General features: G+C 32.6%; 2 protein-coding genes across 2 annotated transcripts; one reads left to right on the forward strand and one right to left on the reverse strand.

Annotated features, from left to right (window-relative positions):
- The first annotated feature begins 2,219 nt into the window (after positions 1-2,219).
- On the forward strand, positions 2,220-3,809 carry LOC127705522 (uncharacterized). The gene is made up of 3 exons (XM_052209850.1): positions 2,220-2,268; positions 2,833-3,092; positions 3,585-3,809. The coding sequence occupies exons 1-3, from the start codon at positions 2,220-2,222 to the stop codon at positions 3,720-3,722; spliced, it is 447 nt and encodes a 148-aa protein (XP_052065810.1). The 3' UTR covers positions 3,723-3,809.
- A 994-nt stretch (positions 3,810-4,803) lies between these two features.
- On the reverse strand, positions 4,804-7,471 carry LOC127705523 (putative nuclease HARBI1). Its single transcript, XM_052209851.1, has 3 exons — positions 7,198-7,471; positions 6,113-6,248; positions 4,804-5,002 (listed from the first exon to the last, which is right to left on the reverse strand). The coding sequence occupies exons 1-3, from the start codon at positions 7,469-7,471 to the stop codon at positions 4,804-4,806; spliced, it is 609 nt and encodes a 202-aa protein (XP_052065811.1).
- Between the last annotated feature and the right edge of the window lie 10,387 nt (positions 7,472-17,858).

Here is a 17,858-nt window from a genome sequence, read left to right on the forward strand (position 1 = left end):
TTAATTCTGTAAAAAAAAATGTGTATTTCCAATAAGTAGTTGTTTCGAAATAAAATTTCAAATTTTATAACCAATCAAGTCAGTTTCATTAGCCAAAATATTGCGAAAATGGATGAGGGGTACAAGAAATGATTGTACCAGATACATGAACATCCCATATTATTTTTTTTTTTCAAATTTCTTAAATATGTATTTTTACAATCATTTAAAACAAAAAAGTTGAAATAATATGCTTTTTGTTACAAAAAAAAAAGAGAAATCCCAAATTTACAAATTTGACAACATGGTAAATTTGCCAAAAAAAAGCATCAAATTTTATAAAATTTTCTTATATCAATACCTACCTATAGTTTGTTTAAGTTAAATCTATTCAGATTGGTCCAACTCATCTTGTGTGAAAGTATGAAAAAAAGTTTAATTGTGAAACTGTATTTTTTTTTCATGATAATAGCCTAAAATGAGAAAAAAATTGATGAAAAATGGGAAAATCATCAAAAATGGGTACTTTCAACTGGCTTTGCAAAAAAAGAAGTGCTCCAGCATATGATTTTTTCTTCAACAACATTTTTTTTTACAGTCTTACAAACCCCAAAAAATCAGGTTAAGAAAAACAGATTAATTCTAGAAATTGTTGACTCCTCAGAGGTGTACATCCTTAAATGCGTAATCGTAAGGTTTATGCATTCGTCTTATAAACACCCATTCAATAAGTTTTTACAGGTTTGAAATAATTTTATTGCATAATGTTTTTCTCGAAAAAGTTCGAATTTGACTCTGTTTTTATATATATTTTTTTTATATTTGATTCGAATGTAACTATTTCATAATTCATACGTTTTAAGTTCCATTTCATCTCAATAAATCATATTTCAGCTGATGTGAGAGGATAAGTTGTATGACTGTCAATCAGAGCCCGGTTGTTCAACTTGTCGTTAACTTAACGTAAGCCTTAAACTTAACGTGTCGTTAAATACTCTAACGTGTCGTTACTTAACCCATGGTTACAATGGTGTTGTTCAACTTGGTTTAACGCCGTCGTTAGTTAACGATGACGTTAAATATGTTAACCACTCGTTAAATATTTAACTAAAGTTTAGAAAATATTTTGGTACCCACAATGCATTGGTTTGTTAATATTTATTTCAACATGGCTGACATTTCTTCTGCTAAAAAACAAAGGTACAGAAAACCTAACTTTACTCAAGAAGAAGTAAATGTTATACAAGATCAAGTACAAACAATTTACAAAGTGTTAAATGAAAAGTTTGGGGATGGAGTTACCAATTCTAGAAAGACTGCTGTCTGGAGCAGGATTTCTATCTTGGTCAGTGCTCTGGGTGTTGCCAACAGGTCTACCAAAGACTGTAAAGACAAGTGAGCTAACACCAAGAAGGAGGCTAAAAGGGTGTTTAGCAAACTGAACAAAGAGCAGAGGGCTACTGGTGGTGGTCCACAGCCAAAACAAATGAGTCTGGCCATAGATAGGACAATAGACCTTTGCAAAAACTCAGCTTCTTTCAAAGGTCTTGAAGGAATTGAAAGTGTACTTGGTATGTATCAGTAACTAATTCATACTCTTTTGTGAATATATAACAATAATAAATCTTAAAATGCTATTCGTGATTCTCTCCGATTTCATGTAACTTTTTGTTGATAAAACAAATCGGCGATTATTTATAGCATGTCATCCAAAATTGACAGGTAGTTAGCTGATTTATTGATCCTTAATCATGTGTTAACTTAGTATTTAATTGGCATTCGGCTATATTCAGTTTTACTCAGTGAATAGTAAGTTATTTTAATTCATGTTGTCAATTATTTATGTCGTCTGCATTTACATATTTACGTCCTAAACATTAACCGTGAAAGACGCTCAGCATGCTAATGAACATATTAGGTTTTGAACCTTATTACCTCATGACACACTTTCTTCTAACGATGGTTGATTTTAAATATTGTCATTTGACAATGTTGTGATGATGGTTTGGGACAATACTTGTTCAGGTCAAATTTTCGTTTATCCATGAAAGAACCTGCTTGCTGTTATATCCCTTTGATTGGTAGCCGACAGGACTATGTCTCTCGGACCCTGGTTAACCCGTACATTAAATTCGATCGTGGAATACGCTCGTAAAGGCCTAGACTAAAACAATTTTATTAATCATCTTTTGATGATCGTTCAAGATTTTGAAAATAAATATATATATAGATTGTGGGATATGAGTGAACAATTGATGTTGATAGAAAAGGGGAGGGGTCTACAGAAAGGTATACACAGAAGTGCCACTGGAATAGGTCCTTTTTATTATGTCAAATATACCAAGGGGATGCAATTTCAATAGTGTAAAATGTAGATGGGCCAATAATTGTCATTTTACAATTAGCAATATATATATAGCCAGTAAGTGAGATTGTGAGTTTTAATCCAGCACGGGGCAGGTGCACTCCAATCCAATGATAATTGACTAAGGATTGGAAATGTCCCTACCTAATGTCGGGTGTTTACTCCAGCTTCATCTACCAATACAAATTGACTTCCACGAAATAGCACCAATCCATTAATCCATCAAAACCAATAGATTTACTAGCAAATTGTTTTAAATGGTGCAATACTGCCTTATAATTGGACAGAAGTTTGTCTTCTGATATAGTTCTGTTACTAGCCATCTCATTTTGGTTGTCATTGATGCATATGGTTTGTAAGGCTAGGTCAATGAAAGCAAAGAAAGAATGGATAAACAAAAAACCTCTTTAAGTAAGAAAATTTAACAATAGACACACATGACCTCCATTCATGATAATTTATAACAACCACCTTATTATATTTTCTAGTTGTCAACTCAGCTGCATTGCCAGAGGAGAGTGCAACAAATTCCCAGGACCTGTTTGATACATCTCCAAGGCACTTACTTTCCCTATCTAGATTTGATTCCATTCATCAGTCATTACCACTTCTAACACTACTACCAGCTGTAAATATCCAAGTGCAATGCCCAGAAGCTGCAGTAGTTGAGCTGGGGACTCTAACAACACAGAAAGCAGTAGATTCAAAGAAGAGGAAAGCAACTGCTTATGATGTTTATGAGCTAAAGGTAAAATTTCACAATTGCATTTATTTTAGAAATAATCCAGAATAGTTTAGAAACGATTGACATACCATTGTCTTATAATGAATGACTCGGTGGTAGGTTCAAGACTGTCATAACTCGGAAAAATGAAAAGGTAAAAATCAATTATCAACACTAAGAAAAATTAACCTTTCGGGTCCCCATCGATTGGTTTGTATCTATAGGCAATGATGTGAGACCGTAAATTGATCTTAAATTACACTTACTCAACATTTCATTTTCAAATGTTGCAATTTTCATCTTTATGAAAATCTTCCAATATAAATAATTTAAATTGATGGTCTTCCAGCCCCTGGACAAAGCATATGTCCAACAGGTCATACACTATATCTGGAACTCTCAATTTCATGCAATACTTCTGTAAATTCCACAAGAGTTGTACGGTATACAGACACATATAACGATATACCGGTATGCTAAAAATATATAGATCTACATGTATCATTTTCATTTCAGATACTGTATTTGAAGGGAGAAATGGCAAAGCAGACTAAAGAGATGAGGAAATTAGATCTTCAGATAGAGTTGCTGGAAGAAATGAAACGAGACAAAGAGAATACTCAACTAACATTATCTCAACTTTTAATGAATTAAATTATTTATTTTTCTTATCAATCAACAATTATTTGCCAGAAAAAAATGCCTGTGTACGGTACCAAGTCACAAATGATGTTTAGGATGTCTTCGTTCAATAATATTTTGCATTTTTTTGATTTTGATATATATATATATATATATATATATATATATATATCCATTCTCAATTTTATATAATATTAAAATATACTTTTTCAGTTTTTTGGTCTTTTGGAAAATGTTGTTAGTGCTGTATTTAGACCCCTCTAACCAGACATTTGTTTTTGCATGCACACGTATAAAAATTGCGGTTTTTATCCAACGCAATCATAGGTTTGAACGTTGTTTTCAATTTAGACTTGTATATATATATACCACTTTTGAGTCTCTTTGTGTTATTTTTTGGTGTATTCGAGACAATTGAATTTTACAATTTGTATGTTATGTTTTTTGTTTTTTTAATTCTGGCTTTGCATTTATTGGAAATGTTTATATTTTGGCACTGTGTTTTGACCTTTGATTTGATCACTCTATTTGTATAAGTGCCATTCATTTTCATTGTTTGCTTTTACATCCAGTGGCAAAAATTTCATGCATGTTCATGATGAGAACAAATGAACAAAGAGTACAATAGGTATGATCAGACCCCTCACAGGTTTTTGTAAGGGCTCTTATAATATGCATAGCGTTACACTATTACCACACAATGCAATCAGATTTTACATCCCCTTTCCAACCGGATGAGCCGGCGTATTTACCAACACACAGTCTTTGAAAGACCCACTTTGCGGCAAGGGTTTTACTGATTGGACGAACAAAGTCAAAAGGATGACCTTAAATCTACACCTTAATCAATCCTTAGTGTAAGATATCATTCAGAGTAGAATTAACAAGTAGATGATGTTTAAAAAAGATGTTGACGACGGACACCTAGTGGTGCCAACAGCTCACATTACCGTAAGTGTCATATTAACTCATAATTTGCTTTCAATTCAACATGTCGAATGCATGTGTTTTGAGAAAACATAACTTGTATTATTTATCACAATTTTTATATTGGATGAAGAATAAAGACTCTTTTGTTTTCAAAACATGTATTTCATTTGAAGAAAAATCTAGCGATATGCTCTCTAATGTGTGTACCATCCTGTTCTCTTTCAAAATGCGGAACTTGCACTTGCTGGTCTTGCTGAACATGTACACCACAAAAATCATCCAAAGGTTCATTCCTTGTTAAAGCGATGTTATGTAGAACAGCACAAGCACCAAAGACTCGACAGACTCTTTCTGGTTTCATTCTGACCTGACATTTAAAAACATAATTATGGGCATGAAGAGTTAATTTTTAATTCGGATATCTTTCACTTGGAAAAAAAATACTGTTTCGGAAGTGTATTCTCTTCTACAATTGTCTCCTTGAAAATTACCCATGCTGATATCCCATTTACCAAAAAATACCATGTTAATGATTTTCTGTCAGTGCATTTTAAAAAAACAATAGTATTTTTAAAAGGAGGTTCACTATTGAAAATCTTTAATTCATATGAACTTTTTCTGTCTTTCTGCAACAATTGTCTCTAGTTTTCGGGAGCTAACATTTGATTTTTTTTGGGGGGAGGGGGGAGGGGGGGGGGGGGGAGTGGGGCTTGTATGAAATTAAAAAAAATGGCAGGACAGGAGTTTTGAATAAAAAAAAAGGCAGGATAACAATTTAAAAAAAAGTGTGAAAAATAAAAAGGTAGGACAGAGATCACAACTAAAAGAATAAGGCAGGACAATTTTTTTCATCCCAGCCCCCCTAAAAATTAGATGGTAGCTTCCTTAGTGTCTACTTGTCCTTTTCATAATTAGTTTATTTTTTTAGTCCCTTCTTTCCCGATATATTTTCTTTCTTCTCGATTGAAGTTTTTTTGCATTTGTTGTACGAAACTGCTGAGGTTATTTAACCGTTATGGCTATGCATCATAAGGGTTGATTGTAAAGATGATTCGTATATATACATGTATTATTGGTACATAAATCTGGAAGTTACTTATCTCGTTTGAATTGTTTAACATTTGTCATTTTTGGGTCTTTACAGCTTACTACATTTTTTTATGTACTATGTGGCGTGGATTATCTCATTGTTGAAGGCCGTACGGTTACCTATAGATGTTAACTTCTATGTAATTTGGTCTCTGGTTTTAAGTATTCTCATTGGCAATCATACCACATATTTTAATTTTAATATATTTTAAGTATTCTATAATTATTCTTACCTCGGAGTGCAAAACATGAAATCTTCTCTTTAAGATTCTAAAGTCCTTTCAATAATGGATCTTGTGCTGGAGTGTGCTCTATTAAATCTTTGCTAGTGTCTTTCTCTGGGATTTGGATAGGGTGTCATGAGAAAAGGGCGACATGCATACCCGCTATCTCCGAGGATCAAACCGTCTGCAAGTCCTCTGTTGTTTGTCTCCAGGTACTGACACAGGTTTGAGGTGTTGAAGATGTGGGAATCAAGGGTTGACCCTGGCCAGTTAGCACATATATTGGCAAACTTCCCTGAAAATATATTAAATTACTTTAATTTTATTAGGAGTACTAATTTAATGTTTGAGTTAACTGCAGCTTGAATAAAGGTCAGTATATGGTTACTTGTGACAAATAACGAAGGAAACGTACGTATTTTTTTCCTGAAAACAATTTTGAACATACATAAATTATAAAATTATTGAATATACTGATAGGTTAAATCAAATCATCATGGAATAAACGTTAAAAAAATACCGGAACAGTAACATGAGTAATATGCTTTCCTTCTTAAACATTGTATAGATTAGAAATAGTACATATGATTTAAGTGGCACATATGACAATGTTTGGGTCCCTTCACAGGTGCGCGTTCTAATTAAAAAATATAGCATACAATGCCCCCACCCCAACCCCAAAGCCTAACCATACTTTATAAATTGTATAACCATTTGTTAATATTACTCAAAACTTTTCAACGTACACATGTATTTATACACATTTTTCTGCTAATGAGAGTATAGTTTTAAAAAAGGAACTTTGAACGTACAAAATAAAAAAAAAACCGTTATTTTCATTTATTGAGGGGTAAACAGGGGTCCCTGATTCACACTTCCCTATCCCCTTACTCCTGGACAAAAATCGATCAAAATATTTTCCTATGTTCCCTCACCCTGTCCCCCCCATCTTATAAGCTTCAGATTCCGATATCTGCATCGCCTTTGAATGCAAAATATGCAGATGAACATTTGGGGTGAGGGTCGTCATTTTACAACTCCATTTAAGGAATAAGCATTCTAAATTTAGTTATCGAGGTCATCGTCGATCGATCACTAATAATAATATGTGGGTCGTATAACATCGAGTGCCAAGTTGTTCGTTTACTGACGAGAAAGATTAAGGGAGATAATAATAAAGGTAAACAAATAAACAGACGAAGAGGAGATCAGAGATACATAAGATTACTAAATTAAATAAGTACCTTCGTAATCACACACAGCCTGCACGTTCACACTATGGTACCCCTTCCTGTTGACAAAAGTTGCCTCATCCTCTGATGGCCCTTGTATCTTGACGTGCGTGCAATCAATGCATCCCAAAACATTTGGAAAGTTCATTTGTCTGTGGAAACCACACTTCATTCTGTTTATAGAATTAATGTCTTTTGGCCACTGGATGAAGTTGACTTTAACATCGGGCAACGCATTAGTTACATCATTCACTGCTCTAGATACAGTTGCTTTATCGTACCCCATCGTATCTCCAATCACTTGTAAGAATGACCCAGAGGCATAAAACCTCAAGGCTATGCATACTTGTTATTCCACTGTTAAAACAGTTTCCTTTGTTGTGGATTTCCTCAATGTATCTCTCACAATATAACATATGTAGGCTATAGAGTGTCTTCCAAACCTATATCTTGTCCTCATTTCAGTATCTGCCAAAATTATTTAGATGAGAAACCATTCTCTCTTTTCTGTGCCTAGGTACCACCAACAGAGCAGCCATTTTATAAATTATAACCCTTCGTTAAGTATCAGCGGGTTTACACGTTTTAATAGGTACCAACCTTCGCCCTTATCTGAAACAATAGTGTAACATCACCAAATAATTGTATTTTAAATGTTTAACACGATTTCTAAACTGTAACGATTCCACTCTGATTTTATTTATTGTTTATATCTAATTCGATTTGAAGTTTTGTATTATTACTAATACATATAAAGTTTCTCTACCCATTGGTGGCCTTTGGCTGTTTTATGCTTTTTGGTCGGGTTGTTGTCTCTTTGACACATATCCGGTTCCGTTCTCAATTTTAATATCTATCTATTCAGCTTGATCATTTAATGTGAAAAGAGGCGTTAGATAATTGCCAATGAGACAACTACCAAAAGGTCAAAGCAATATCACTCCGCAATGAGTAACACTAATACAGTATAGTTAGCTATTAAAGACTCCGACAACATATTTTACAACTGAATTATAATCGCCTTACTTGGAAGGGAATATATATAATGTTTCGAGTTAAGCATGTTTGTAAGCTTTGACCATTCCCTAACCTTAAACATTGGTGTAGCGTCATAACGTAATGTTCACGGTTCTACGCAACTCATATTCTCCGTCACTATAGTAACAATCACGCGTCCAACAAATTCAATGTGAAGATTTCATTCAACAATATAAGAAAGTAGATATAGGAAGATGTGGTATAAGTGTCAATGAGACAACTCTCCATCCAAGTAACAATTTATAAAAGTAAACATTATAGGTCAAGGTACGGCCTTCAACACGAAGCATTGCCCTCACCGAACAGCAAGCTATAATGGACCCCAAAAACTACTAATGTGAAACCATTCAAACGGGAAAACCAACGGTCTAATCTATATAAAACGAGAAACGAGAAACACGTATGAATTACATAAACAGACGACAACTACTGTAAATCAGATTCCTGACTCAGGACAGGTGCAAACATTTGCAGCGGGATTAAACGTTTTAATGGTACCAAACCTTCTCCATTTTCTGAAACAATAGTATAACATCACAACATAGAAAGACACACTATAAAATATCAATTGGAAGGCTTAACTCAATCAAAAATTATTAAATAATACACATTGAACGAATAAACTTGATCTGTGATACCCGAATGCAAATACATAGATAATACAAATTATAAGGGATAAATAATTAAGGTCAAAAGTAAATAAACAGGTTTAAACAAAGTTAAAGTATGATACCACTGTGAAATGTTAAAAAATATTTAGAAAATCATCACTTTTGAAAAAACCTGCTTCATATTATACACAGGTAAATGAAAATAATTTTGTTGTTAAGTATTCTTCTTCTTCTGTGTGTATAAAATCTTCCGTTTAGGAATACCAAGAAATTTCTTTAATATCAATAAAACTAATTTAACACTTGGTACATATGGGGTGAATATCAACAATAAAACTATAGAATAAGTGCTAGATAGAACTTCCTGTACAGTATTTAAGGAGAAATGAAATAATTTTGATGTTCATAGTACGAAGAAGTGAAAATTTGTAGTAATACCGAATAATCAAAGCTGGTATATAGACAAGATCCATGTTAACATTAAATAACAAAAAAGCATTACAAATAGTATCAACAGGTCAAATTAAAAAGAAAGTACAATTTGAGAGTACTCGCAGTTACTGACAGCTAGTTAAAAGCCAAAACAATTAATAATAAAACATCATGCATCAGAGACTGAAATCAACTAAAACACATCCCAGGGATTTAGTATTTTAACGTCATGAACAGTCAAAGAAGACATGACTTGTGCAATGCCAAAAATAAATAAATCGACAGGTAGTAGGATAGTTAGGAGTAACTTCTTTATAGATAAAAATGAACGTGTGTGTGTCTCTATACGCCCAGTTTGAAACGAAAATAAACATTTAGTTATCTTTTAATTTGCTAATGACAAAATCGATATTAGAGCCAAGGTAAACTATATTCAGAGATCTAATTACAACATTGGTACGATAACCCCTACTAATAAGTTTGTTTAAAGGTTCGATGAGTTTACACGGATCACATAGTGATTTCCGCGCTTAAAGTACAATATTACCGTAAAATTTAGGATGTGAAATACCATTTTTAATCAGTTTTCTACAGGTACAGCCAAATTTACTAATCCAAACTTTGTATCTATGAAAGAATTTAGTAAAAGTTTTAAGTAATTTACGGTAACGAAATCCCTGACTTAATAATTTACCAGTGATGCATTGATTACGTTAGTTAAAATCTATGACATCACTACACACACGGGCATACCGAACGAGTTGGGATATATAAACACCGTATGCTGGAGCCAAAGGCACATCGCCGTCTAAAAAAGGAAAATTAACAATAGGGAATGAAAAATTGTCTCGTTTGTCGTAAATTTTAGTATGGGGTTTCCCTTTAGAAACTGAAATGTCTAAATCTAGAAAAGGACAACTGCTGCTGTTTATGTTAGATTTAGTTAAAGTAAGTTCTTTTGGGTAAATTTCGGTGGTATATTTAGAGAACTCTGGATTTTTTAACGAAACAATATCATCCAGATAACGGTAGGTATTGTTGAATGTACCAACCAAATGTAACAATGATGTGTCTTTACTGAGTTTGGTCATAAACTGAGATTCATAGCAATACAGGAATAAATCTGCTATTACAGGGGCGCAGTTAGTGCCCATAGGAATACCTACTACCTGACGATACACTTTATCGCCGAAACGTACATATATGTTATTTAGGAGAAAATTTAAAGCTTCAATCATATCATCACATTTCCAGTCAGTGTATCTAGCATACTTTCCTTTTTCGTTACAGAAAAAGGCTTTAAACGAGTTACAGCAAATACATTTACAATGAGATTTTTCGAAAGACCATTTTATTAAATATGAAAACTTTGTCTTTGTTAGATTGTGTGGAAGTGTAGTGTAGAGAGTAGAAAAATCATAACTGTCAACAGAATTAAAAGGACCATCAAAAGCATGTATTTTATCTAAAACCCCATAAGAATTTTTAACACTCCAAAAATAATTAATACCATTATTTTCATAAGTTTTATTACAAAAGTTAATAACCAGTTATTTGATAGTAGTAAAGGAGGTAGTAAGAAGCACTGATAGATAAGTTGAAAAACACCTACTAGATGCGGAGATGAAATGTTTTTTTGTGTAATTTCGGTAACCAGTACATGGTAGAGACTTTCAAATGTTCGGAAAAGGCTTTAAGCTGGGTAATGGTAGTGATATGCTTGTTAACGATTTGACTCTCAGTGGTGCAAACAGACCTGAATGTAGAGGAATTGATAATTTCGTTTAGAAGAACTTCCGTTTAGTATATGCGCCATACCACCACTACACATGTATATTATTGGCTGCATTGTCTGCCGGTACGAACACAAGGCTTTTTTTTATATAGCCTTTTTTTCTAAACTGAATGTGCCTTTGGTATCTTTTGCCTTTCCTTTTTAAGTAAAAAACAGTGATAACAATGTAAACCACACAATGGCCTAAAACGAGAAGCAACAAAGAAACATAACCAGAAAACATCATCGAACGAACAAACAAACAATCACTTTGATTGTAACAAAAAAGAGAGCTTTGAGCAAAACAAATAATGATGCAACAACAAACTGACAGCTCAATAGTTAAAAGAAGGAAAAACAACAATCCACATAACACTAAGCAGAAATTGAAGAATGAACAACGCACAGTTTGTTCAAAGTTATACAAGCATATGCATATAAGGGACCGACTGTTTTTGAATATAGATGCACTTCATTGGAATTGTTTACCACGTAAACATGGCAAATTTAACATACCTTTCAAGCCTCTACAATTTTTTGAACTAATACTGTTGGTATATAAATATAATATAGTGAAAAGTCTTTTCCCCATTATTGTGGTGTTCGAGCATAACACCTCTAAAAGGTAAAGGCAACATTTGTGTCTGATGACATACAACGTGACATTCCATCCGTATTTAAAATATGATATACTGTATCATTTAAAACCTTTGAATGATGAAGACCTTCGTACTTTAATATAGACCTTTGAAATTTAATAAAATACGAAATTCTAACCATTTCGTCACGTCCATATAATATTTCAGAACCAAATACAAAATTGTCACATAGAGCACACAACGCAGATATCATGGTCTTCTAATATGAATCAATACAATAACATGGATCATCAAATCGTAATACACGTTTGAATTGTTTATTTGTGCTATCATAGTTTTTGTTGTTTTTTCTTTCTTTTTAATATTACAAATTTTATTCAATTATAGTAAATGCTGCGTTGGTGATTCAATAAAGGATGTTTGTTCCTCTGTTTTAAAATAAAAGGCTTTTACAAAAAACAGTTATAATTGTATTTAAAATGTTTATATTATTAATATCAGCAATTAAAATTGTTTTTGGAAATTATGGCGTCGTCAGTTTATTTTCAACTTATGAGTTTGAATGTCCCTTTGGTATCGTTCGCCTTTCTTTTTTAGTCTCTCTAGATTTTTCATACATTTAACACTACCGTATATCTTTTCTTTCAAAAATTCAAAAAACAAGATAATAAGATTTAAAACAATAATTTTTAAACTACATGCGATATATTCATGAAATGAATAGTAGAGGTAAGTAGGTCATTTTTAATGACACCATATTTATAAAATTAAGGATACAAAAATTTTGACAAAAAGTCAAAAACAAGAGTAGCGAACGCTCTTAAAATTTAGCTTTACTTCACAGACAGTTTATTTGTCAACATAAACATATGACGCTTTACAATTTACATTGGTATACAGTAGTTATTGAATTGACGATTCCAAGAGTCATATCTTAGAAACGTGATGGTCGGTCACTATAGAATATGCATTTTTTATCAAAATTTTACGGTTGTCAAGTTTGTCGCTGAATAGAAATAAATGTTTTTTTTTGACTTCGTGCACTGAAACTGGTGAATTTTAAATATTCTTGAATAACATAAAATGTTGTAATCTTTGTTATTCAGCATTCTTAAAGTCGTCTTATATGTCACAATATTCAATCTGTTTATTCTTTATCATGAAATCATTACATGTATGCCTCACAAGAATCCGTAATTTTGATTGGTTGACAACAATCACGAGGCATTCTAACATTTGAATTGTATTTACCTTTTCACCCGTAACAGCAATTTCTACCGAAACACTTTGATATTGCAGAAGTTACATTTTTTTTTATTTGATCAATATTGTTTTTAGTCATTTTTCTAATTTTACAATAGAGTAAAACACACTGTGTTCAATACTTGAAGTAAACAATATATTGTGTGTTTTTTTAAAGATAGCAGTACAACAAATTGTGAACAAAACGCAAACGAATATAGACTCCACTGTTGTATAAGACGTATAACCCCGGGGTTTTAGTTGGGTTCGTTTCACTAAGATTTTTTAGTTTTTGTTTTAGTAGACTGTGTACATGTATGTGTTTTTCGTCGTTTTTCCATATATTTCATATGTTTGTCAGTTTTTCTTCGAGATATGAGGAGATTTGGTTGCAGAGTGGTCTAACTAATTTATCAAAGTGCCAACAGCCTGTCAACACTGAGGCTGTGAGCTCCAACCCCGCATGTGCAAGTGCGTCCGACTTTGTAAATTTTAATTGGATATAGGATATTCAATCTTTCGAAAGGCGAAGTTCGATAGTTATCTTCGGGTACTTTGGCTTTCTTCATCTATAAAATCTGGCCGCCACTGAATAGACATCTTCTTATTTTTATATTACTGTTGAAAGAGGCGTCAAACACAAATAGTCTACAATCAACGATTAAGTAAATAATTTTGAATATTTCATTGGAATCTTGTTTTCTTAATCAAAAGATATATGAAAAGGTAAATGTTATCAATACGTATTGATCAAAATAAATTAACAGAGGTATGACATCCTGTAAATTCTAATTAGTACCTTTACAATACATTATATTTACTCAAACTGAACTTGAGGCAGAATAGTCCATAACGGGTTGATTTTTTTTTTCTGATCCGAATCAATATTTATCTAATTACGTTACAGCATCTTAAATAAGTTTAATAACACGGCATATTCCCTTTTCCCCATCTTTCTTTCTTATTCGTTTATCAATGGGCAACTTTTTTTAGCCACATAGGAAACTTATTTGGAAAACACAAATATACTGATACATATTTTAAGCCAATGTAAACTTTACTACACCGCAAGTTTAAATTCCGGATAAAACTTTTACAGTTATTCCCCTTTTGACATAAAGTGAAGCGATTGAAAGTAAGTGAGGTTCAACGTTATTTAAAGAATGACTGTAATATTTTTTCTCTCTATGAAGAAATAACATCAAAAATGTGGTGCATACTGAATAACCCGCGTAGCGGGTTATTTTAAAGTGTGCACCACATTTTTTATGTTATTTCGAAAAGACAGAAAAAAATATTACAGTCATTTCTTATAATTTAATTCTAAATTTCATTTTAAATCGTAGTAAACCATGAAAAAACGTTGATGACGTCACGGTCACATGACACAACTATGTCTATGAGCTGATAAACAAAACAACGTCAGCCAATCAGAAGACGCGTTACATCCAAAATTAAATTATTAAAGAATAGTTTGTTTACGCTGTTGATACCTAAATTAAGATTCAAACTTACATAAAAAAGGCAATTTTGTAATTAGTGTTTGACAGGCATAGTTGACGTGGAACATGAATCCGGGGATTTGTAGGTGTACGTCATCATATTCTGAACCTAATTATTTTCTCGCGTTTTTCACTCATATGTAGTTTTATCTTTTAATTGTAACTGAACTTAATTAGATAAAATCGAATACTTGATTATCATATTAAGCAATTATTTGTTAAATACTTACCAGTTAGCCAACATCAATCAATGCAATAAAAGAAGAACCTTATAATTGCGATCGAGTTTTTTGTTCTCTTCATTATCAGAACGTCTCTGTTACGTTGAATCTGATATTTCTATACTATCAAGTACTGGTTAGAATCCATTATACCAAGTCGCCTTCTTCTTTTATTCTTGATTTATCAATGACCGAAGAAAAAAATAAGGCTTTATAACATATCTGTTAATACCTTTTAGGGAAGTCAACTTTTGGTATTTGTTTGCCATACAAATATAATCTACTGATATTCTGCATGTATAACGATAGAAAGAATAAAATACCATACACTTACGATAAGGATCAGCGTTAATTATTTGTTAATTACTGTAAGTCAATCGACGTATCTTTGTTGAACGATGAAAAAGCTTGAAATCAAAAGTTCTATATTCAAGGCATTTATGATAAATTGTGTAATATGCTAAAAATTTACTAGCATTTTAACCAGCCTGATCATTCAATCCTTTCTATTTAAGTTCGCATCATCAAACAAATATAACACAAGACTAACAATCCTTATCTTGCAATACCTCTACGTAGAGAAAAAAAGACTACTGGATTCGACATCTGGTAACTTCGACACCATAATGTTGCAAAGGCAACATTGATGGTAATTATATTATATCTAGTCCTTCCATTAGCTCGGTGAATTCTCAGACGTAGACGCAGTTATGGTCATGATCATTATGCATCACCTACACTTTACATATTCCTTCTTACGATTTACTACCATTTATACAAAAGTCGTTAGGTATTCATCACATTCGAACACAGTTTTATTCAGAACTCCTTTCAAAACTTCATTCTCTGTACAACTTAAGTTTGGAAACCACTGTTGCAAACCCATATCCAAACCAATACAAACTTACACCTATCATCTCTGATATTGACAGTCACAACATTTTCAAACTAGTATGCTTTGGACATGTTTGAAAAGATGAAAAGGATAAAAGATCCTCTGCGAAATGTGTTTTCCAAAGGTTCGAAATATCGTAAGCCTGAATCAATCAATTGGAACAACAACTTCAAAAGATTAATGTATTAAGTCAAAGATTATCCCAATCAATGGGTTAAACACAAGAAAGAAGACGTAGATACTCATTCCGAATGGATTAAGGCTGTGAGGTCATTGATAGAAATCAGAATTAAATTAAAAAATCTGAATAGGTCAATGCAAACCCATTTTACATCATGTATACAAAATAAGAGATGGTTCTTCGTTATAAAAATTGGAAGGTATAAAATTGTGGCTGGTAGAGTCATTGGATACACTAGACAAGTTAATAAAATCAATACCTCTGTTAATATATTTACTTTTCATTAAATTACGTTATTGCTCTTAAGTTTTATCAGTAGGCGGGAACAGCTAATAAATGGAATACAGATAAATAAAAAAAAAAAAAAAACGCAAGTTATACGTTACATGTACGTTTGTTACGCATGTGAATATTCCCCCTTTTTGGCATAATGAATTTGAATCGGTAAACTAATGCGATGCACCGTATGACCTTAAATTGGGATTTTGAATATCCCAACCCGTTCCCTATGCTCGGACTGAAGTGCAGTTTAGGATTCCAACAAGCGTAGTCTATGTATTATTGGTAAATTATTCATACAGGTATTTCGCTATCACAAATTAGTTAAAACCTTTCCTAAATTCTGCCATGGAAACATATGTTTGGTCTTGATGTTTGGCAACACCTGTAGAAGACTTATTTCAAACGGAATAGCACATCCTAATGTTTACAGTCATGTTTTTTACCATAAAAGACAATTTAGATAGTATCCGGGTAAATGTATCAATCTTTACAATTTACTTATTCTAAAAGGTCACTGTAATTGAATTTTGTATCGGTATAAATATTGATTTGGTTCTACAATCTGTCTATACCTATAGTTTGACAACGCACGAGGTCACGTTTTCTCTCTGACTGTTTATGACGTCTTTACACTAAATCCATTGAATGATTTTTGTACATTATAATTGATATTGGCTTTGAACTAGCTGTCAGTAACTATTATTGAATACGTGGTACTGACAGTATTTTGCCCCAGCTTTATTACAAAACTACATAATGTTTAACACCGCTTACTGGATAACAAGATAAATAAATAATAAAGGCAACAGAAGTATCCCGGTGTTCAAAAGGCATAAATCGATCGAGAGAAAACAAATCCGGGTTACAAACCGAAACCGAGGGAAACACATAAACTATAAGAGGAAAACAAAGGAACAACAGGAACACCGTAGTGCAACAAACACAAACGCCAACACACATAAAAACGAACTAATTGATAACAACTACCATATTCCTGACTTGGTACAGGACATTTAAAGAACAAATGGTGGGTTGAACCTGGTTTAATGGCATGCCAAACCTCCCACTTTATGACAATGTCACAAACACACGCAAGAACATTCATAACAGAGAAACGCACACACAAATAATATAATAGTCGACATAATATTGTATAATACAAATGACAGCAATATTGGAAAACAATGGATTCATAATCTTTTCCGCAATTATTTAGAGTGTCAGCATTTCATCTCTGTATTCATAATATTGAACCGTCACTAAAGTTAGTAGTTTAGGATGGTGTGTATAGCAAAACTGTTTGACCCCATCATCCAATACTGACATGTGTAATTTCATTCATTTCTTGTATGATAGCTGTATGTGATTTTATAGCCATTGTTTAATGTATTTAAGAATATGAAATGAAAAAAAAAGATTTTGTTTAATGTTTATAATATCTATAGAGTCTAACAAGTAAAGAAATGTGTTATATAGGCCTACTGGGCAAAAAGAGCAATGCGATTATTGTTAACATATTTAAAGCTCAAGTCTTTTTTTTAATAAGAAGGCGGATAGAAAGGTTATCCAATGCATCGGAACAATATTTTTATTTCATGGGATATCAACATCATTGTCGACGTTGCTTCGTTCTCCATTTTTTACATTCTCTTCCTAAATTTTACTGTATGCATTACATGGATATTTCATCTAATTCACCTTGTTTGCTTTGGATTTACGATTCTGTTTTCGACAAAATATTCTGACGAAAATTGTACAGTGTCCAGATACATAAGGTGTTGTATCATTATGAACAATCTCGTCAATTTCGTCAGATTTGTCTACGCCGATTATAAATTATGTATGGGACGTCCGAAAAATATACTCGTTGTGCTCATGAATGAAATAGTTGTCACT

Source organism: Mytilus californianus, unplaced genomic scaffold (assembly GCF_021869535.1).
Source record: "Mytilus californianus isolate M0D057914Y unplaced genomic scaffold, xbMytCali1.0.p SCAF_6, whole genome shotgun sequence".
Taxonomy (NCBI): domain Eukaryota; kingdom Metazoa; phylum Mollusca; class Bivalvia; order Mytilida; family Mytilidae; genus Mytilus; species Mytilus californianus.